General features: G+C 38.8%; 1 protein-coding gene across 1 annotated transcript in view; it reads left to right on the forward strand.

The window, feature by feature from the left end:
- Positions 1–21611, forward strand: part of N4bp2 (NEDD4 binding protein 2) — a 48288-nt gene extending 26677 nt beyond the window's left edge. Inside the window, 6 exon segments of the mRNA XM_032915821.1 lie at positions 1202–1320; positions 3698–3836; positions 10882–11070; positions 12449–12617; positions 17032–17155; positions 18254–21611. Coding sequence (XP_032771712.1) covers positions 1202–1320; positions 3698–3836; positions 10882–11070; positions 12449–12617; positions 17032–17155; positions 18254–18299 — 786 coding nt within the window. The 3' untranslated portion in view covers positions 18300–21611.
- The last annotated feature ends 536 nt before the right edge of the window (positions 21612–22147 follow it).

The following is a 22147-nucleotide window of genomic DNA, read 5'->3' on the forward strand; positions in this document are numbered from 1 at the left end:
TCACATAGTTACTTTTTAGTAAATATATTCGTGAGAAAATTTTAAACAATTAAAAGTACTAAGGGTTTCTGTCAACCTGAATTTGTAACTTTAGATACATTGTAGCTTCTGCCCATTTAGGAAAATAAGGTTTTGAGTATGGTCCTAGCATCACACACACGGTGTCTCTTAATGAGGACTCATGGGAGACATTTCTTTTGGGTTTCAATGCCAGAAACCTCCTGAGCAGCTGGTTTGTTTTTATTTTATGGACACTGAAACTGTTTCTTTCCCCTTTGCTTTTGCTACTTAGGTAGCTCAGAACTAAATTTGTAGCAATTTATAGGATTGATATGGACTTATATATTAATTATATTTGCTAGCTAATCTTTGACTTTATTTATATCCTGTCTTTTTAATAGTTACATTGATTAATGATTTTTTAAAATCTTTTTCTACTCTATTTTTTATTTTTAGAGATTTTTATTTATTTCATGTATATGAGAACACTGTCGCTGTCTTCAAACACACCAGCAGAGGGCATCAGATCCCATTACAGATGGGTGTGAGCCACCATGTGGTTGCTGGGAATTGAACTCAGGACCTCTGGAAGAGCAGTTAGTGCTCTTAACCACTAAGCCATCTCTCCAGCCCCAGAATGAAACCATTTTGCTCACTTCATTTGTACAATAACCTCTGAACCATCTCTCCAGCCCCTGATTAATGATTGATAATGTCCCAAGTAAAGCATCATTATGTGATTTTTTTTTTTTTTTGTAGGAATATCATAGCATTTATACCAGCCTGGTATGGTCCACTGAATACTTAGGCTACAGCATACACCAGTATATATTATGACTATACGTGTAGCTTCATCCTTGCTGTACTGTATAATAGACTGTTGGGTGTATGTATGTATATGTGTGTGTGTGTGTGTGTGTGTGTGTGTGTGTGTGTGTGTGTGTGTGTGTGTGAGATTATATGTATTTGCTAACATCTTCAATGCTTGTCAAAAATGGGATCTAAATAAGTAATGTAAGAATACCTATATACCTATATTACTCTCTTCATCTTATGATCAGTTAAGAAAGTTGGTGATTGCATATAAATCATTGGTCTTTTTGCAACAAAATAATTAGGCTTTTGTTCAGTATTGTGTGGCTTATAAATTTCATCTTACAGATTTTCATCTCATGGGTGATTGTTTTCTGTTCTGTTTTAGAAAAGGGAGACACTTATGTTTGAAAAAGACTGTGCCACAAAACTAAAGGAGAAGCAGCTCTTTAAGATATTTCCAGCTATTAATCAAAATTTCCTGGTGGACATTTTCAAAGATCACAAGTGAGTGAGTGCTAAAAGGACTGGCCAGTGTCCCTGGACATATTTGCCAAATTATCTCTAGTGTTCACGTAATAAGTTGTTAAATTTGAAATATATATCCAGAAAGTGAAAATTTCTAGCAACTTGTCTTGTATTACTTGTTGATTTTTTCTTCAAGTTTTTTTTTTTTTTGTTGTTGTTGTTACTTTTTTACCATGGGAAACACGCCCAGATAACAGGTAGCTGAGAGGTAGACAGTGTTTTACTTAAACTTTTAAATTAGAATCTCATGGTATTTACGTGGAGTTTGTTACAATACATATATCAGCCCGGAATTGTATTATCTGTGTTTGATTTTGGAAGGAATCTGAAATTATGTATAGCTCCCCAAAAGATTCATGGAATATAGATGTTGCAATTGAAAGAAACATTTTAATTTTAGCTAATGTTCCCAAAATAGGCAGGAACTCAGCTTGGTATTTAAACAAGCAAGGGCTACGTATCCTATCTCTAAATAATTAAAAAAATTAGAAATCCAGTTATCAGTGTTACCTCCTACTATTATTTTGGTGTTAGGGATTGAGCCCAGATCCTTACATCTTTGATTTGTTAAAAGCATTTAGTGGTCTCATGTATCCAGACTGTCCTTAAACTTGCTTTGTAGCTAAGGATGACCTTGAACTTCTGACCTTGCTGCCTCGACCTCTCAAGTCCTAGGCTTAGTATCTGCTGTCATGGTCAATTTTATGTAGTTATGAGGATCAAACCCTGGACATGTTAGCCGGGTATTCTACCAACTAGGCCACCTCCCCAGCCCGGTTATGTTAATTTTTACTGTGTATAAACACAAAATTGTGTGTATCAATGAGTGATAGAATGTTTTGACCTATGTGTTAGGTTAACATATTTTTTTCTTAAGTCCTGGCTATCCTAAACTCTTTGTAGAGCAGGCTGCCCTCAAACTCACAAAGATCCTCCTGCTTCTGCCTCCTGAGTGTTAAAGGCAGGCACCACCATGCATGGTAACATGGTTTTTTAACACCTGAGTTTTTTTTCTTCTTCATTCATTCATTTGCTTATTTATTGTGTGTGAAGCAGCAAGGTGAGTGTGGAGGTCAGAGGACAACTCTGAGGACTTGGCTCTCTCCTTTCAATATGTGGATTCTGGGGATCAAATTCAGATCATCAGGTGTGGGAGCAAGACTACGTGTTGAGCTATTGCCCCTGCCCATTTACTACTATTGCTACTACTGCTGCTATTACCACGACTGCTACCACTGCCACCACTGCCGCCTTTCAAAGTATGGGACTGAGAGATGGCTCAGTGTTTCAGAGGACCAGAGTTTGATTACTAATACCATGGTGGCTCACAACAGTCAGTAACTCCAGTTCCCGGGAAACTGATGCCCTCTTCTGGACTTGTCGGGCACCAGGCATGCCTATGGTACACAGACATACATGCAGGTGAAACAGTCATACACATAAAATAAAATAATAAATAAAAATGCTAACACACCTTTCAGGACACTGTTCTAGCTTCTTGAAATGCACAGCATATAATTATTTTCTATAATCCCGTACACATAACAATGCATTACTCATATTTAATTGTAACTTAGTACCTCATTCTTCCTTCTCCCAGTGTTTTTCACTATGGATAATTAAACCAGAGATAGATATAAGCTAGGCAGGTGCCCTATTATGAGCTGTATTCTCAACCTGTTAAATTTTTATTTTAAGACAGGATTTTGCTCTGTAGCCCAGGCTGGCCTTAAACTTGTGATCCTCCTGCCCCAGCTACCTAGTAGCTAGAATTGTGGTATGTGCCAATGTGCCTCGCTTGGTAGCACTTTTTAAAATTAGATTTTGAGGCTGGGGATAAAATACTTGACTGGAATGAACAGGCCTTGTGGTTGATCCTCATCACGAGAAAGCATTAAGGAGGCAGAGGCAGGCAGGTCTCTGTGAGTTTACATCAACTTGATCTCTGTAGCAAGTTCTGGAGCACCCACGGCTGCACTGAGACCTGTCTTTAAAAAAAAAGTTGAGACCTGATTACTTTTTATTTTCTCTGAGATCATTCTTGAGTCTTTGAGCGTGTTATGTTTCAGTATTAAAAACTTAAAAAACTAAGCCAATTTCTTATACTTTTTAAAATTAAAAATATTTACTACTTTATGCATATGTGTGTTTGCCCACATGTATGTATGCATGTATGTATGTGTACCCCGTGCATGCCTAGTGCTCACAGAACTGAAGTTGGAGTTATACACAGTTGTGAGCAGTTATGTAGATGCTGGGAACCAAACCTGAGTTCTCTTAGGCAGTGCTTGAGGCTGCTTTATGGTGGTTATGCCACAGAACTTTCATTTTCTTTTATTTAAATATATTCAAACAGCTATTCACTGGAAAACACTGTGCAGTTTCTAAACTGTGTTCTTGAAGGAGACCCTGTGAAGACAGTTATAGCTCAAGAGTGTGCCCACCAAAATGAGAATAACACTTCTCATTCTGCTCAGAAGTCGAAAGAGAAAAAGGTATGGAGTGGTTTGATCTTTTACCCTGTTGGCAAATAAATGTATATAAAAATAGGGTTTGTTTATTGAGTATAATAATTTAATGATTATTTTTCACTATTTTGAGTAGTCTGAAAGTTTAATGATCAATAACACACTTTTAAAGAATATCTGTGTACTCAGAGAATGAATTTATACTTAAGTACGTTCTTGGTTAATATTGGTACAATGAAAATCATCTAAATTTAAATTCTTGTAGATTCTGTGTAGACTTTTCTTTCTTTTTTTCCCCCTTAGGCAGAATTTCTCGGTGTAGCCCTGGCTGTCCTGGAACTTGCTATTTAGACCAGACTGGACTCAGAGATCCACCTGCCTCTGCCTCTGTGTAGACATAGTAGCTTATGAAGCATAATTGAACAGCAATGGTTTTTATTATATCATAGGTCTTAGAATCTAAATATGTGGGCAGAAATAATTTAACTTCTTTCCTAAGTGGTTTTTCTTTTTACCTTGAAAATGCCTTTTCTATGTTTGGATAACTCATTATAAATCAATAAAATTGTAGTTGATTTTTACTTGTAATGCTGTATCAGCATCATTGTTACTTTAAGTATTGGAGTGTTTTACCTACATGTAGGTATGCATATAAGCGCAATGTGTGTGCAGGGCTGATGGAGACCACAAAAAGTTATCGGATCCCTTCAAAATTCCAGTTATGAGAAGTTGTGAGACTCCGTGTAGGTGCTGGGAACCACCCCCCGGTCCTCTGCAAGAGCAGCAGTGCTTTTGACAGAACCATCTCTACAGCCCCTGCTTTGTTCTGTGTGCTTTTGAGACAGGGTTTCAGGATGTAGTCCTGGCTGGCCTACAACTCTGTGTAAACCAGAGTGGCCTTGAACTCAAGGCCTCGGCTTTCAAGTACTGTGATTGAAGTTCTGGGTCACCATGCCTGACTCATAATTAAGTTTTTTGTAGAGCACAATGATGTCTGTTATTGTAAACCTATAGTTTCAGGGTCTAAGCAAAATGTTAATGAGGAAAGTATATAACTCTTATTATATATTAAGATAGTTTTTCTTAATATTTTTGTCAGTTAAAAATTATATGTAACATAATATATACAGTGTTTTTATAGTACTTACTATAAATTAAATGATAGTCTATAAAACTTTAAACATCTGCCATTAAAGATTTTTATAGAATACATTATAAATTGATAATATTTCTAAGCAAAATGGTAATTTGTAGCATTTTAAAATCTAGTAAGTAACCTACTTGATCAAATAATTCTATCAATAAAAGCATGGTTTTCTTTTTCTTATTGGATATTTTCTTTACATTTCAAAAGTTATCCCCTTCCCGATTTTCCCTTTGAAATGCCTTTATCCCATTCCCCCATCTCCCTGCCTCTATGAGGGTGTTCCCCAACCCACCTACCCACTCCCTCCCATCTCCCTGCCCTGGCATTCCCCTACATGGGGGCATTGAGCCTCCACAGGGCCAAGGGCCTCTCCTCTCATTAATACCCTATAAGGCCATCCTCTGCTACATATGTGGCTGGAGCCATGGGTCCCTCCGTGTGTACTCTTTGGTTGGTGGTTTAGTCTCTGGCAGCTCTGGAGGGTCTGGTTGGTTGATACTGTTGTTCTTCCTATGGAGCTGCAGGCCCCTTCATTTCCTTCAGTCCATTCTCTAACTCCTCCATTGGGGTCCATTCTCAGTCCAGTGGTTGGCTGAGAGCATCTGCCTCTGTATTTGTCAGGCTCTGGCAGAGCCTCTCAGGAGACAGCTATATCAGGCTCCTGTCAGCATGCACTTGTTGGCATCGACAATATTGTCTGGGTTTGGTGACAGTATATGGGATGGATCCCCATGTGGGGCTGTCTCTGGATGACCTTTCCCTCAGTCTCTGCTCCATACTTTGTCTCTGTATTTCCTCCTGTGAATATTTTGTTCTTCCTTCCAAGAAGGACTGAAGCAGCCACTCTTTTGTCTTCTAACTTCTTGAGCTTCATGTGGTCTGTGGATTGTATCTTTGGTATTCCCAGCTTTTGGGCTAATATTCACTTATCAGTGTGTGTATCATGTGTGTTCTTCTGTGATTGAGTTACCTCACTTAGGATGATATTTTCCAGTTCCATCCATTTGCCTATGAATTTCATGAAGTCATTGTTTTTAATAGCTGAGTAGTCTCCATTCTGTAGATGTACTACATTTTCTGTATCTATTCTCTGTTGAAGGACATCTGGGTTCTTTCCAGCTTCTGGCTATTATAAATAAGGCTGCTATGAACAGAGTGGAGCATATGGCTTTGCTGTATGTTGGAGCATCATTTGGATATATGCCCAGGAGTGGTATAGCTGGGTCCTCAGATAGTACTATATCCAATTTCTTGAGGAACCTTCAGACTGATTTCCAAAGTGGTTGTACCAGCTTTCAATCCCACCAACAATGGAGGAGTGTTCCTCTTTCTTCCCATCCACGCCAGCATCTGTTGTCACCTGAGTTTTTGATCTTAGCCATTCTGACTGGTATGAGGTGGAATCTTCAGGATTGTTTTGATTTGCATTTCCCAAGAATATACCTTCTTTTCAGCACCTCATGGTATTTTCTCCAAAAATTGACCATATAATCAGTCATAAAGCAGGCCTCAACAGATATAAGAAGATTGAAATAATCCCATACATCCTATCAGATCACCATGGACTATAGCAGAAAGGCCATGTACTCATGGGAGTTGAACAATGCTCTACTCAATGATAACTTGGTCAAGGAAGAAATAAAGAAATTAAAGACTTTTTAGAATTTAATGAAAATGAAGGCACAACATACTCAAACTTGTGGGACACAATGAAAGCAGTGCTAAGAGGAAAACTCATAGCTCTGAGTGCCTCCAAAAAGAAACTGGAGAGAGTATACACTAGCAGCTTGACAGCACACCTAAAAGCTATAGAACAAAATGAAGCAAATATACCCAAGAGGAGTAGAAGGCAGGAAATAATCAAACTGAGAGCTGAAAGCAACCAAGTAGAAACAAAAAGAACTATACAAAGAATCAACAAAAAAATCAATAAGATAGAAAACCCTTAGCGAGACTAACCAGAGGGTACAGAGAGAGTATCCAAATTAACAAAACCAGGAATGAAAAGGGAGACAGAATCTAAGGAAATTAAAAAAATCATCAGGTCCTACTACAAAAGCCTATATTAAACAAAACTGGAAAATCTGGAGGAAATGGACAATTTTCTAGACAGATACCAGGTACCAAAGTTAAATCAGGATCAGAGAAACCATCTAAATAGTCCCATAACTCCTAAAGAAATAGAAGCAGTCATTAAAAGTCTCCCAACTAACAAAAGCCCAGGACCAGATGGATTTAGTGCAGAATTCTATCAGACCTTCAAAGAAGACCTAATACCAATATTCTTCAAACTATTCCACAAAATAGAAACAGAAGGAGCATTACCCAATTCCTTCTATGAAGCCACAATTACACTTATACCTAAACTACACAAAGACCCAACAAAGAAAGAGAACTTCAGATCAATCACCTTTATGAACATTGATGCAAAAATACTCAATAAAATTCTTGCAAACTGAATCCAAGAACACATCAAAACGATCATCCATCATGATCAAGTAGACTTCATCCCAGGCATGCAGGGATGGTTCAATATACAGAAATCCATCAACACAATCCACTATGTAAACAGACTCAAAAGAAAAAAGCCACATGATCATCTCATTAGATGCTGAGAAAGCATTTGACAAACATCTACACCCCTTCATGAGAAAGTCTTGGAAATTTCAGGAATTCAAGGCCCATACCTAAACAGAGTAAAAGCCATATACAGCAAACCAGTAGCCAACATCAAACGAAATGGAGAGAAACTTGAAACAGTCCCACTAAAATCAGGGACTAGACAAGGCTGCCTACTCTCTGCCTACTTATTCAATATAATACTTGAAGTCCTAGCCAGAGCAATCAGACAACAAACAGTCAATGGGATAAAATTAGAAAGGAAGAAGTCAAAATATCACTATTTGCAGATGATATGATAGTATATTTAAGTGATCCCAAAAGTTCCACCAGAGAACTACTAAAGCTGATAAACAACTTCAGCAAAGTGGCTGGGTATAAAACTAACTCAAATTAGTAGCCTTCCTCTACTCAAAGGATAAACAGGCTGAGCAGGAAATTAGGGAAATGACACCCTTCACAATAGTCACAAACAATATAAAATACCTTGGTGTGAATCTAACCAAGCAAGTGAGAGATCTGTATGACAAGAAATTCCAAGTCTTGAAGAAAGAAATTGAAGAAAATCTCAGAAAATGGAAAGACCTTCCATGCTCATGGATTGGCAGGATTAATATAGTAAAGATGGCCACTTTGCCAAAAGCAATCTACAGATTCAATGCAGTCCCCATCAAAATTCCAACTCACTGCTTCATAGAGTTAGAAAGCAATTTGCAAATTCACTTGGAATAACAAAAAACCCAGGATAGCGAAAACTATTCTCAACAATAAAAGTACTGCTGGGGGAATCGTGATCCCCAACCTCAAGCAGTATTACAGAGCAATAGTCATAAAAACTGTATGGTATTGGTACAGAGACAGGCAGGTAGATCAGTGGACTAGAATGAAGACCCAGAAGTGAGCCCACACACCTATAGTCACTTGATCTTTGATAAAGGAGCTATAACCATCCAGTGGAAGAAAGATAGCATTTCAACAAATGGTGCTGGTTCAATTGGAGGTCAGCATGTAGAAGAATGCAAATTGATCCATTCTTGTCACCTTGTACAAAGCTCAAGTCTAAGTGGATCAAAGACTAATACATAAAAAAAAGGTACACTAAATCTATAAGGAGAAGAAATTTCAAAGAGCCTCAAACAAATCGGCACAAAAGAAAATTTCCTGGAGCGAACAGTGGCTCAGGATCTAAGATCAACTATAGACAATTGGGACCTCATAAAATTGCAAAGCTTCTGTAAGACAAAGGACACTGTCAGTAGGACGAAAGGGCAACCAACAGATTGGGGAGAGCATGGTTTTCTAAGGTATTGAAAATTATAATTTTGTTTGGTTTTGGTTTTGGATATATAAATTTTGAATTATATAATGTAGCATATGACTTATACTGTTAAGGTTTCCATCAGTCATTTGAAACCATACATCTCTTAAGTTAAGACAGATGCTGTTGGTAAGTAGTTCTCTGCAAAAAATAACTTTGAAGAAAAGAATTAATAAAAAGACAGTTTGACTTAGAGATAACTGTATTTCAATTTTTAAACATTAGCTTTTGATATTCTAAAGCAGTGGTTCTTAACCTTCCTAATTCTGTGACCCTTTAAGAAGTTTGTCATGTTGTGGTGAGCCCCCAACCATAAGATTATTTTGTTGCTACTTCATAACTGTAATTATGTGATTGCTATAAATCATGATGTATATATCTGATATGTGAATGTGACTGGTATAAATCATAATGTATATATCTGATATGTGACCCACAAATGGTTTGTGACCCACAGGTTGAGAACCACTGTTCAAAAAGTATTTGGATTATACTGTCTGAAAATATTACCCAAACTGCAGCTTTCTTACTTGACGGAAAGCATAGGGACAGTTTGTATAATTACTATTTTCACCATTGTATGTTTTACATAGAGTGACTTGCTTCTTTAAGGACCTGTTCTGGATAACAAATGTGTGTACACACACACACACACACACACACACACACACACACACACACACACACACACACACACACACACACACACACACACACACTTACTTGGTTGCTGTGCTTGGTTTCTGAGAGAGGATCTTGATATGTAGCTTATACTGTTCTCACCCAACTGCTTGGCCTCTGTGATACTGGGATTGTGAGGGTCCAGGCTGTATTGTAAAAGGCTCCTGAAGCTCTCTTCCTGACCACAGTGACTAATGGTACATAGCAGGTTGAAATCTGCCCATATTATCAGCCATGCTAACTACATGAGGTATTCTGGTTTTTCTAATTATTTGTTTTTAATTGGCTTTTTAAAATCATAAGTTGAAATTTCTCATTGCTACTTGGAAACTTTTTGTCTGTTTAAAGCAAGATATCACATACCTTGGGCTGGCTTCATATTCCCTATGTAGTCAAGAATGACATGAATCCTGCCTGCCCCTGAGTGCTGGGAAGATAGATGTGTAATCCTAGCCAAGCTTGAAACTTTGAATAGGCTTAAACCCAAACCAAAACTGGGATTTCTGTGCTGTATACATTTGTATTGCTTTCTATTTTACCTTCTGTCTTTTGGGTTGATTTTATGGCCTAACTATAATAATTTTGAAGATGAGCTGGTGGTGACTGTCCTGGCACACTCCTTTAACCCTAGTACTCAGAGGGAGCAGAGGCAGGTGGAATTTGAGGCCAACCTGGTCTACAGAGTGAGTTCCAGGATAGCCAGGGCTACACAGAGAAACCCTCTCCCCCCACCAAAAAAGGAAGTCATAATTTTGAAGAACATTTTTACGTCTCCTACAAGTGGTTAATGAAGGGGTAGTGTTAGTGGCATGGAACAGCTGACAGTAGGACGTCCTGACGTACAGTGCGAGCCCTGAGGGAAAGAGGAGTCTAACTGGTCGTTCGCTTTTCTTCCTTGGCTGCTTTCTCCCAATCCCCAAGGTAGGGTTTCCTCCGTGTAGTCCTGGCTTCCTGGAACTCCCTCTGTAAACCAGGCTTGATCAGCCTGGCTTTGCACTCAGAGATCCACCTATCTCTGCCTCCCAATTGCTGGGATTAAATAGTCTCATGTAGTCCAGAGTAGCCTCTAATTTCTGTGTAGTCAGGCTGTTAGGATCTTCCTGTCAGTTTATGACCATATCATGCTGAACGCATCCAATTGCCTGATCTTCCTGCTTTTGTGTGATAGATAAATACTAGGGTTACAGACATGTACTACTACTCCTGGCTCAGGCCTGGTTTGTGCATACATTTTCTGACAAGAAGACATTCATTCAGAATAAGACATCCATTCCAAACTCTGTGTAATATGCATTGTGTTCTTCTAGGCAAAGAAACCAAAAGAGGCTGATGACACCGCAGGTGACCCATCTTTCCAGGATTTTGAGTACCCTGAGTATGATGACTATAGGGCAGAAGCTTTCTTGCACCAGCAGAAGAGGATGGAGTGCTACAGCAAGGCCAAGGAAGCCTATCGCATGGGCAAAAAGAATGTGGCCACCTTTTATGCTCAGCAGGTGAAGTAGAAAACTGGTTATAGTTTGTTCATCAATCATTAAGTACTTGAAGTTTGGCTTAACAATTTGGGGAAGAATTTGGAGATTATCTAAGTGACATATAAAGTGGCCTAATGTTAAAGAATGCCACAATTGTGACACTTTTGTTTCCTTTGTTGAATTTGTTCTTCACCTCAGTGTGAACTTGCTCCACACATGCCAGAACAGGTGTTCTACCACTCAGCTGCACTTCCTCCTCAACTCCTCCCCTCCTCTCCTCCTCCACCTTCCCTCCCCTCCCCTCTTCCCCGCTTCCCCTCCCCTCGTCTCCTCTCTCCCTCCCCTCCTCCTCTCCCTTCCCCCTCCCCTCCCCTCCCTCTCCTTCTCCCCTCCTCTTCTCATTTATTTTTATATTGAGACTGACTCTCACTAAATTATGCAGGCTGCCCTTAAACTTGTGACAGTTTCAAGCTTTCCAGGTTACTGGGAGCACTGGGAGCATGTCTGTACACTGGGCCTAGGGAATTGTGGTTTGTTTTCCTGGACTTTCCCTTAGGTTAAATTGAATCATCTGATGGTCTCATGGCAGTTTACCATCCACTAGTGTGTGTGCACAGATAGAATTTCCTGGAGGAGAGAAAGCAGGAAAGGTTGTGTTAGACTGGAGTCCCATGGGTCTTACATTGTCAATGACATGTCGATCTTTAGTAAAGCATTTATTTGTGTGTGTATATGTATATTTGGTACATGCACAGTAGTGTGTAAATGCGAGTTCCTGTGGATACAGAGGCCATTCCACTATCACATTCCCATTTACTGCCTTAAGGCAGGCAGTAAGGTAGTACTAAGCTGGAAATTCAGCCTTTCAGCTAGGCTGGCTTGCCAGTGAACTCCCAGGATCTACCTGTCTCTTCCCCTGATGCTGGGGTTAGCACACATACAGATATTCCCAGCTTTTTACATTGACTTGAACTCAGGCTGTCATGAAAAGAAGTTGTCAAACTAGGATAGCCTTTTGAGCCCTAATAATAGTCTTTGGGGCAGGGAGTAACTAGAAGCTGTTTTAAAGGGACCATCAAGCTGAGAGACCTATAATTATCAAAGAATATACTTTATTAATCAAATCAAACATTAAACTTACTGGTTCTTGTGCGAAATATTGTATTCTTTTATGTATTTTGTTTAAGGATTTTTTTTAAATTTTATTACTATGAGTAGTTTAAAAACCATATTATTCACTTACTAAATTTCTCCAAAGTTTGGTTCATCATCTTTTAGCCTGTTGCATCAAGATACTAAATTTAGTGTTCTTAATTTTGTTTAGGGCACTTCTACTTCTTTGCCTGTCTTAAGTGGTAATTATCAAAAGTTTCTGTTGGTGATGTGTTTATGATTAAAGGGTAGTCTTCATGAGCAGAAGATGAGAGAAGCTAATCACCTCGCTGCTGTGGAGATCTTTGAGAAAGTCAATGCCTCCCTGCTACCACAGAACGTCTTAGACCTCCACGGGCTGCATGTGGATGAAGCTATAGAACACTTGACAGCAGTTCTACAGCAGAAAACGGAAGGTGGGGCGTGCTGATGGCATTGGTAGTGACAGACTTGCCAACAGTGAATCTGCTTCCTTTGTAGACATTTGTATTAGTCATTCCTCAGAGAATTGTCACTGGTGTGACCACTAAGATTTCCTTCTTGGAATTATTTCTATTCCTTTATTATGTCTGTTAAAGGAGGGGTCAGTGTAATGTGGGACTCTGTACTTATAATTGGGACCTGCCTTGAATATTGCCTTGAACAGATGTTTGCTCAGGTACAAAAGCAGGTAAGGACTTTGATAGGATTGCCCCAGAGGCGGGCTTTCTAGACACCTGCAGAGCGGCAGTGCCCCTTTCTTTCTGCTGGCATTTAGTCACACAGGTAACAGGGAAGGCCACACCTGACATTCCCTAAATTGTGTATTTTTCCAGGACCTTTACTAGATCTTTTTCGAGACTTAACTGTGCTTTACAGTGTCTGATTGTGTAGCGTCTTGCTTCTTCTCTTCAGTGGTGGCACTCCATGGAAAGAAGTCTGTCTTGCTTATCTCACACAGATAATATATAGGTAATGGGAGTGGTATATAAATTCATCTGCTTATTCTGAAACTTTGCAACTGTGTTGAAGAGGTTATAGAATAATAAAGTGTCATAGGCCAGTTAACCTGTACCAAGAGCAGCAGAGGTTGGGGATTTAGCTCAGGGGGAGGGCGCTTGCCAAGGAAGCGAAAGGCCCTGGGTTCGATCCCCAGCCCCGGAAAAAAAAACAAAAAAAAAAAAAAAAAAAAAAAGGCATATGCCAAGAGCAGCAGATATTGATGTTTCTCATTTTTAAAATGCTTCCTTTCATACTTCTCTCCAGTCTCCTCCTTTTTCCTGTTGGTTTTACTCTGTTTTTCCAAGACAAGGTTTCTCCATATAGCTCTGTTGTTCTGGAATTCTCTGTAGATCAGGCTGTTTGGGAACTTTGAGATCTGCCTGCCTCTGCCTCTCAAGGGCTAGGATTAAAGGCATGTGCCACCATACCTGTCACACACACACACACACACACACACACACACACACACACACACACACACACACACCTACCTACCTATTTTTTTTTAAATTCTGTATTTAGCTGAAGTTGTTTTCTGTGTCTTCCTAGCCCACTACTTAAAATTTTTTTTAGATTTATTTTATGTATATGAGTATTTTGCTTGCATGAATATTTGCATTACTTTTATGTCTGGTCAGAAGAGGACATTGGATCATCTTGAATTGGAGATATGGGTGGTTGTACGCCTGTGTGTGTGTGCGCTGGGAGCTGAACCTGGGACATGTAGAAGAGTAGCAAGTGCTTTTATGGTGAACCATCTTTCCAGTTCAGTTCCCCAATACTTTTAAGAGCAAGAATTTTGGTGTGGGAAAAGGTGTTGTGACATTGGGGAGATAGAAACAAATGTCTGCTCAGCCCAGATAGAGAGTCCATGGCAGAAAGGCTAAAGGTGCTCCTGAAGTCTGACTCCAGATTATTGCGTTATTGCCCTTACTTACAGGGGTATGTGTGTCATGGTTTGGGTGAGAATGGTTCCTATAAGCTCCTGTTTGAGTCTCCAGTTGGTGGGACTGCTTGGAAAGGATTAGAGGTGTGGCCTTTATTGGAGGAGGCATGTCACTGGGGATGGGCTTTGGGGTTTCAAAAGCCCAGCCCATTCCAAGTTAGCTCTGCCTCATACTATTGAGTAATGATGAAAACTCTCGGCTACCGCTCAGCACCGTGTGTCTGTTGCTGTGCTCCTCGTCATGATGGCCGTGGGCTGTAAACTCCCAATAAACTTTCCTGCAGCAGTAGAAAAGTGACTAGGACAACAGGTGAGAGGTTACTTTTAGGAGCATAGCAGACTGTAGTGTAGTGTAGTGAGTTACACAGTGCAGTGCTACTGATGGTTGCCATACTGTACTTCAGACCGCAGACCTTACTCCTACAGTAGAAAATGCTTGTCTTTGATCACAGTGTTGATCTTCTGTCCTGAGCCACTCTACTTTCTATGAGTTTCAACTTTGAGTTTCAACTTTGAGATTCCATATGTTAGTAACATCATACAATCTTTTCTTTCAGTCTGGCTAATTTCACTTAGTATAATGCCTTCTAGGCTCAACCATGCTTCCGCTCCCTCCCTTTCTCCCTCCCTTTCTTCCTCCTTCCTTCGTGTGTGTGTGTGTGTGTGTGTGTGTGTGAGTGTGAGTGTATGTGTGTATGTATGCATGTATGTGTGTGTGTATGTGTATATGTGTGTGTACATATGTGTGTGTGTGTATGTGTGTGTATGCATGTATGTGTGTGTGTATGTGTGTTTGTGTGTGTACATATGTGTGTGTGTGTATGTGTGTGTATGCATGTACGTGTGTGTGTGTCTGTATACAATGATCTATTTAATAGAGTTGTCCATGAAGATGAAGTTCTCATATATGAATGGATTTGTAAGAATGCTACTTAAAAGAAGGCCAATACAAAAGGTGACATTGATGTGAAATGTCCTTAGAGAGTAGATTAGTGATTGCTTGGGCTAGAACTGTTACCTACTGAATGGTTTCCTTTTTGAAAGGAGGGAGTATTGGAAGCAAGTGTCGATTGTGTGGTTGAAGCGGTTAATATGCTTAAAACCCCAACACTGTTCAGTTATAAGGGAGTTGTTTGTTTGGAGACAATATATCACTAAAGTTGCTCAGGCTGGTGTAGCACAGGTTGGCTTTGAACCTAACTCTCTCTGTATGTAACACAGGTTGACCTTGAACTTATGATTCTGCCTTAGCCTCCAAAATGGCTATGATTAAGGCTTTCAGCATATGGCTCAGCAGTCACTTGCCCAGGGTAGTATTTGGCCAAGACCTCAGGTGCAAAAAGCCGTCTTGTGCGTGTTTGTGGTAGCCTGTCCACCACTTACCACCAGATGGCGGAATTGTTGAGTAGAAGTGTTTGGGGTAGTGGGTAGAAATCTATGGGGTATCCTGCATTATGTTTTAGTCAGAATATAAAAAGAGTTTTCAAAATTGAGGATAAATAGAGACATCTGGGTGGGTAAAGATAAACCACAAACTCAAGAGTTTGGATGTGATTAATTACAGGGATTCATAGGGGACAGAGGAGCAAGGTAAACATCACCACAAAAATGCAAGCAGAAAATAAAGACTATAATTGGAGGAGAAATAGCTCTATTTTTAAAAAGTAAACAAAGAAAAGTAAGGGGAAAGAAAACCTTTGATTTATAGCTCCCTAAAAAATACATCAGATTGGGCACAGTGGCACACACCTTTAGTCCCAACACTTAGAAGTCAGAGGCAGGTGGTTCTCTGTGAATCTGAGGAGAATCTGGTCTACAGCCAGAGCTGTATAGTGAAATGTTTTAAATATATGTGTGTGTGTGTGTGTGTGTGTGTGTGTGTGTGTGTGTGTGTGTGTGTGTGTGTGTGTGTGTGTCGTGTCTATTTATGAATAAGAACATAATTTTTTTACATTAAGTACTTTATTATTAATAGGACTTCTTTGTTTTTATTGTTGTTGTTACTGTATTAGAGCTATTGTTGACCTCAGAATTTGTATATCTATCTTCTTGTAAGTTGCCATGTGGGTGCTGGGAATTGAACCTGGGTCCTCAGGAAGATCAGCCAGTGCTCTTAACCCCATGCCATCCCTCAGGCTACATCTACTTTCAAATATGAAGAGGCAGCTGCATATTTTCAAGAGATGAGTGTCATTCAGTATTTTAAAAAATTTTCTCCTGGGAAGAATTTGACAGTGAATTATCTTTGATAGGCTATGTTAAAAGTGGATTTGCTAATAGCTAGCTGTTTCTGTAAGTGATTTATAAAGTGGGGGCTGTTATTATCTCCTTTCTTAGTGTGAAGAAGCTGATACCAAGAAGCCGATGAATTTGCCCGTGGACACACACAGTTGATTTGTGGTAGCACTGTGATTCATACTAAAGCTGATTGGCTTTAGAGTGTTTCATTAGTAGGATTGATTCTAATTCACAAAAGTAGGTCATGTAAAGCAATGTCTGAGTCCAGTCGTGTAGCAATTTTTGGATATAATTAATATTGTTGTTATTATTCAGGAAGACTTGTAGAGATTGGAAATCTCTCTTTTCACTTAAGCCTTATTGATACAGAGTCTCACTGTGTCCCTCAGACTGACTTTCAACTCACTTGTAACCCTGGCTGCCTTACTCGACATCCTCTTTCTTGGCCTCTTGCTACCGAGTGTGTGTTTCAGGCCTCGTTCCACTCAAGTCTTTACATGGATAAACTGCTTCAAGGCTCTAATGGACAAGGGAAATTTAAGTCTCCCTTGAGTTTTAAATCTCTAGAACATCATTAAAATAATTTCATATGCTTTTGAATAGTTAGATTTTCTGTCAAGAATGTAAAAAAATGATTTTAATTGTTCTAATTCCCATTTTAACAGAATTTAAGCAGAGTGGCGGTAAGCCCTATCTTTCAGTGATTACTGGGAGAGGAAACCACAGCCAGGGAGGAGTTGCTCGAATCAAACCAGCTGTCATTAAATACCTCACAAGCCACAGCTTCAGGTGAGTGTGGACTTCTGCTACTAGTATGTTCAAAACCATTCAAGTAACCACCTCAGCTCAGCTCTCTGATTTCAGTCACACATTAGTTCAAGCACAGCTTCCTAGGTTTGCTAGTTTATATTGTCTGGTAACGAGAAACCAGAGGAAAAGATGGCTTTGTCAGTGACAATCTGCTAAGACTTTCTATTGCAAATTTAAAATTAAATATATATATATATATATATGTATATGTATATGTGTGTGTGTATATATATATATATATATGTATATGTATATGTGTGTATATATACACACATATTTTCGAATCCTCTGTTACTGTACTACCTAGCAGAAGTAGAGGACATACGAGGGTTTGAGCCTTTCTGGTTTTGAAGGACATAGTGCATTTGTGGGACTTTGACTGAAATAGAAAGAATTTGGATATGTTTAAACTGTAGCCGAAGTTCTAACTGAATTTGTATATTCTCTAAGTTAAATGCACAATTGACTTTTATTGACAGGTAGGAAGTGTCCTTTTCCAATGTAGTCATTAGCCAGCAGTAGAAACAGAAGGAGAACCTCCCTGGGCGAAGCTTTGCTGCTCAGTAGATTCTCTGAGCATACTAGTCGTTAAAGCTCTCTCTTCTCCTTGGAATCTTCCAATTGCAGTTAGTGTAAGACTTTTTATGCCGTGCGATATTACTTGTACCTTTAGAAATCAGTAGTATTAATTTTGTACATAGAGGTTAGAAACCTTTTGGGGCTAGTTTTGCAATTGGCTTGGTTGGATTAGAACTTTGTCGAGCTGTGGTAATACCACCACTTATCTTTCATACAGCAGACTCTTCTTCATGAAGGTCAAATTCAGGCTTAAGACGTTCTGAAAAATCACGTTATGTTGATTAGTGGTCTAGGACTAACCTGCAGCTTTAGGGCTGTATTTGCTTGGATAGTAAACCAGGGGATTGCAAACAGAGATCCTGGATGTCCTGGATGTTAATAAAGGAGGCAATGCTGGTAACACATATTAAGTAGAGACAGTTCAAACTGATTACAAGATAGGTTTTTTTAAGTAGTTTAAAATTTTATATTTAAATAACTCCTCTTTCATTTCCACAGGTTCTCTGAGATTAAACCAGGGTGCTTGAAAGTCATGCTGAAGTGAAACTTAAAGCCCTGGACTTAGAAGTGTGAGGTTTGTGGGCTGACGTTGGTTTTACTTGTAGTAATTCAGTCAGTTCTATTTTCAAATGTATTTATTAGGAATGTAAAACAAGAAAAATGCTTTTCAGAATTCAAGGAAAAATTTTTTTTTACTTGATCAAATGCCAATCTGTTACTTTTCAAAATATTGAAAGGAATTTTTATTGATTACAAAGTGTCTAAAAAATGTATCACCTGCAGTTTAAAGTCTTAAGTGCTATATCATTGTTAGGAAAACAAACCAACCAACAAACACTGCCTTTGTGCTACGGTTCACGTTTAGAAAAGTCCTAAAGGGGACTGAGTGTGAGGGCGGCACGCCTCAGCCTCTCCAGGGTTGCGTTAAATAGTGAAGGAGAAAGGTGAGCAGCAAAACACAAGGTGGTTTTGTTTTTTGTTTTTTTTCTGGTTTCAAAGCTTAACACAAAATCACTTGATTTTGCTGTTCATACAGACAGGGGGACACTTGATTGTATTTTCCTCTGTATCTCTCGTCCTTTCCCTTCTATACTGGTGTGTGTGTTTTTCCGGGATGAATGTTGGGTGTGAGAGTAACTTGTAGTCTCATAGGTACAATAGGTAGCTTTCAGAGGAGAAGCGGTGCTTGGTGTCTCCTGTGTGTCCTGGACTCCCTGCAGTGGCACGGAGGCTAAATGGCTGTTTCAGACTCCAGACATCATTTCTAAGCTACAGGGAGTCAGTCCTACTGACTTAAGTGCAAAACCATTTTTGGTACAACTGTAAAAGAACCCTTGCAATTAGAAAGACTTTTTTTACCTTTATTTTGAAAAGAAGCCAACTTTCTGAAAGAAAAGTCTCATCGAATTTTTTGAGCTAGTGTCCTGTTTGTGTGTAAATACTGGTTTCCTTTCTACAGACTTAGTGTGGCAAAGTGTAATTTTTCTAGAACAACACAGTAGTTAAGTAAATCTAACTTTGGACATACAGAGTATTTTCAACATATGCGCTGTTCACAAGCAATTGTGTTGCATTTAGACCTTCATAAGGAATGCGGCAGTGCCCTCCTCCGAAAGATCTGACAGCATGAGCTCCCAAAGAGCGTTTTAATGGGAATCAAAAGTAGAATCATGTTTTAGTCTTGTGAATCATGCTTTTAAAAAAGAGCCTTACCATTCAATTTTATTTCCATAAAAACAAAAATCTATGTTTGTTACCTATAAATAGTTAGTGATTACTGATACTCAAGTATTTATATTTTTAGACTTGTAATAATTTGTTTTAAAAATTGCAGTAGTGTAGCATACCATTTTTGGTAATGCTTGGAAGTGTTTTTTATATATATATATTACAAATAAAGCAGTTCCCTTTTATAACTTAGTACAAAAACCATAATCAGTAGTTAATAAAGTAAGCATATTCCTGTGTTCAAGTTAAGATGATAGAAAAATGAGACAATTTAACACCTGGAATTATTGGAGTGTGTGCAGCTGCATACTCATTTTCTGTGTTTTATATTTTCTCATGTTTTAATATTTGAATATTTCAGACAATTTATATTATTACTGTGATTCTAATTAAGAGAGCAGTGAGAAGTACTAGTGTGCTTCTAGCTGGAGGCTGTGGCTAGAGGCCTCCAGAAAGCAGCTCTTTTTACTGCTGCGCCAGCCTGATTGTCAGAAGTCCGCTATGGTTCTTCATGATGGAGCAAACCTAATGCAGACCTCAAGATCGCTATGAAGACCCAGTTGGCCTCAAACTCACAATCCTTCTGCCTCACCTTCCTAAATATTGAGACTATAGATATGTTTTGCCGTGCTTGGCTTCATATTCTTTAATCATTATCTATAAATAACAAAGTTTGAACATTATATATATTTATAGTCCCAAATTCCCTTCCCTGCCCTCCTATCTGTATCATTGAAGCAGTTACAATTATAAAAGATCATTTTCTAAACTTTCATTTGCTGACCTCTAAATCTTGTGTCCCAGCCAGAGGTAGAGGACTCTGGGGATCAAAGATTTTTCTTTTGCTCCCTTTTGAATTTTGTATGTCCCAGGTAAAGATGGTTTAGAGATGATCCAGGTGAGAAGAGCTCTTTGTAAACCTAGTATTTTAAAACATTTTAAAAGTATAGCATTTTTCCCCAAAACTTGGAAGATCTTAGTAGCAGTTATATACATTTAAAATCTGTTACTGGTGTCCACCCAGTGAGATACAGAATTGATAGGAATCACATGACAGTCAGTGTGAGCGCCAGGCCCTCACAACCATTTTCAGTCTCTTTCCTTATCCTGTGAGACAATTGGCTCATGTTTTCTGACATCTATTAGCTGTTGATACATTGGTGTTATTTTTGAGTTGAAGTTTTCTTCTGTTTATGAGTATTTCCATACTACTTGTATACTGTGACATTTACGTATCATCCATATCATATAGTGGGAACTGTGACTGAAATGACAGGTATTATAACAGATTTTGAGAACAAACAGCTTCCAGTTTTTTGGGGGATGTTTCCTGTCCTTTGTTTTGGTCTTCTTTATAAATTCAAGTGTTCTGTTCGCTTTAGAAGGATGTGTGTAAGGGCAAGGTTAGTTAGTTTCAGCTGGCAGTTGGAAACTTTTGAAACTCAAATTGCTCTGACAATGTTTTAACTGCTCTCAATTAAGAAAATGTAAGAAATGGACAAACTAACGTGTGCTGTTTTTTCTGAGTGCTTTTCTATTGTGCAATGAGGTGACACTGATAATGTTCTGTGCCGTGCTTAAGTGTTGCTTATTTTTAATACTTGTAAAGAAAACAGACATAAGTGTCTGCGTGGCCAAAACCAAGTGCCATTTAAAAGGAAAAGTAAGTTGATGTAGAATGTATGTTAATGGTGCTTATTTTTAAAGTGTGATTTAAGTTTACAGTATTACTTGATGCCTCTTTACAGAAGTGACTAGAGAAACGAGGCTAGAACACACCTGTGTCCTGAAGCCTTCGTAACCTCAGTTAGATGATGCCGGAGTTCATTCACTGTCCTCACATTTGAGCGCTTGACTTCCGTGGTCAGGTGATGAACCTGCTTTGTTGAGTTACCCCTCTCCGCCTCATTAAAGTGCCCCATTGCAGCTAGCAGCTGAAGAATAGACTGTAAGCTTTTCAGACGGTGTATCAGAAACAAAATGTTTTTATGTGTACTATAAAAATGTGATTTTTGCTGTCAACCTGTACTTTTTTTATTGAAAATGTTTATAACTTTGCTTTTAAAATTTCTTATGAAACCATTTACAAATTACATACTTAATTTAATAAAATGCTTTCATCACAGTCCAGGGCGAAGGAATCCTTTGTTTCATGTGGGTATTAAAGATGTGTCTTTGAGTCTCTGAGAACCACTTCTGTACAACTGTGCCAGCTTGTGTTGCTTTTGCAAGTGGGTTCACTTTTGGACCAGAGAAGTGGTCAAAATTAGGAGTTGTTATTTGTTCCCATTAGGAACACAAGTAATACTCTAACATCAGCTTCACTCAACTCAAAAAAAAAAAAAAAAGGAGAATTTATCAATTATTCAAAGATGTCAAAGGGTTGGGGATTTAGCTCAGTGGTAGAGCACTTGCCTAGCAAACGCAAGGCCCTGGGTTCGGTCCCCAGCTCCGAAAAATAGAAAAAAGAAAAAAAAAAAGATGTCAAAATAATTATTCAACAAATATTTCCTGAGCACTTGTTACTGAAGATACAGTGTAATGTGGTTTCTACCACAGGTGTCTTTAGTCTCAGCAATTACTGTGTCTAATGATTCGTTTGCATATGTTTTCATATATGTCTACCCGTGGTTATGTAAGATCTCTTTACATAACGGTGCTACT

This window comes from Rattus rattus, chromosome 11, assembly GCF_011064425.1.
Source record: "Rattus rattus isolate New Zealand chromosome 11, Rrattus_CSIRO_v1, whole genome shotgun sequence".
Classification (NCBI taxonomy): Eukaryota; Metazoa; Chordata; class Mammalia; order Rodentia; family Muridae; genus Rattus; species Rattus rattus.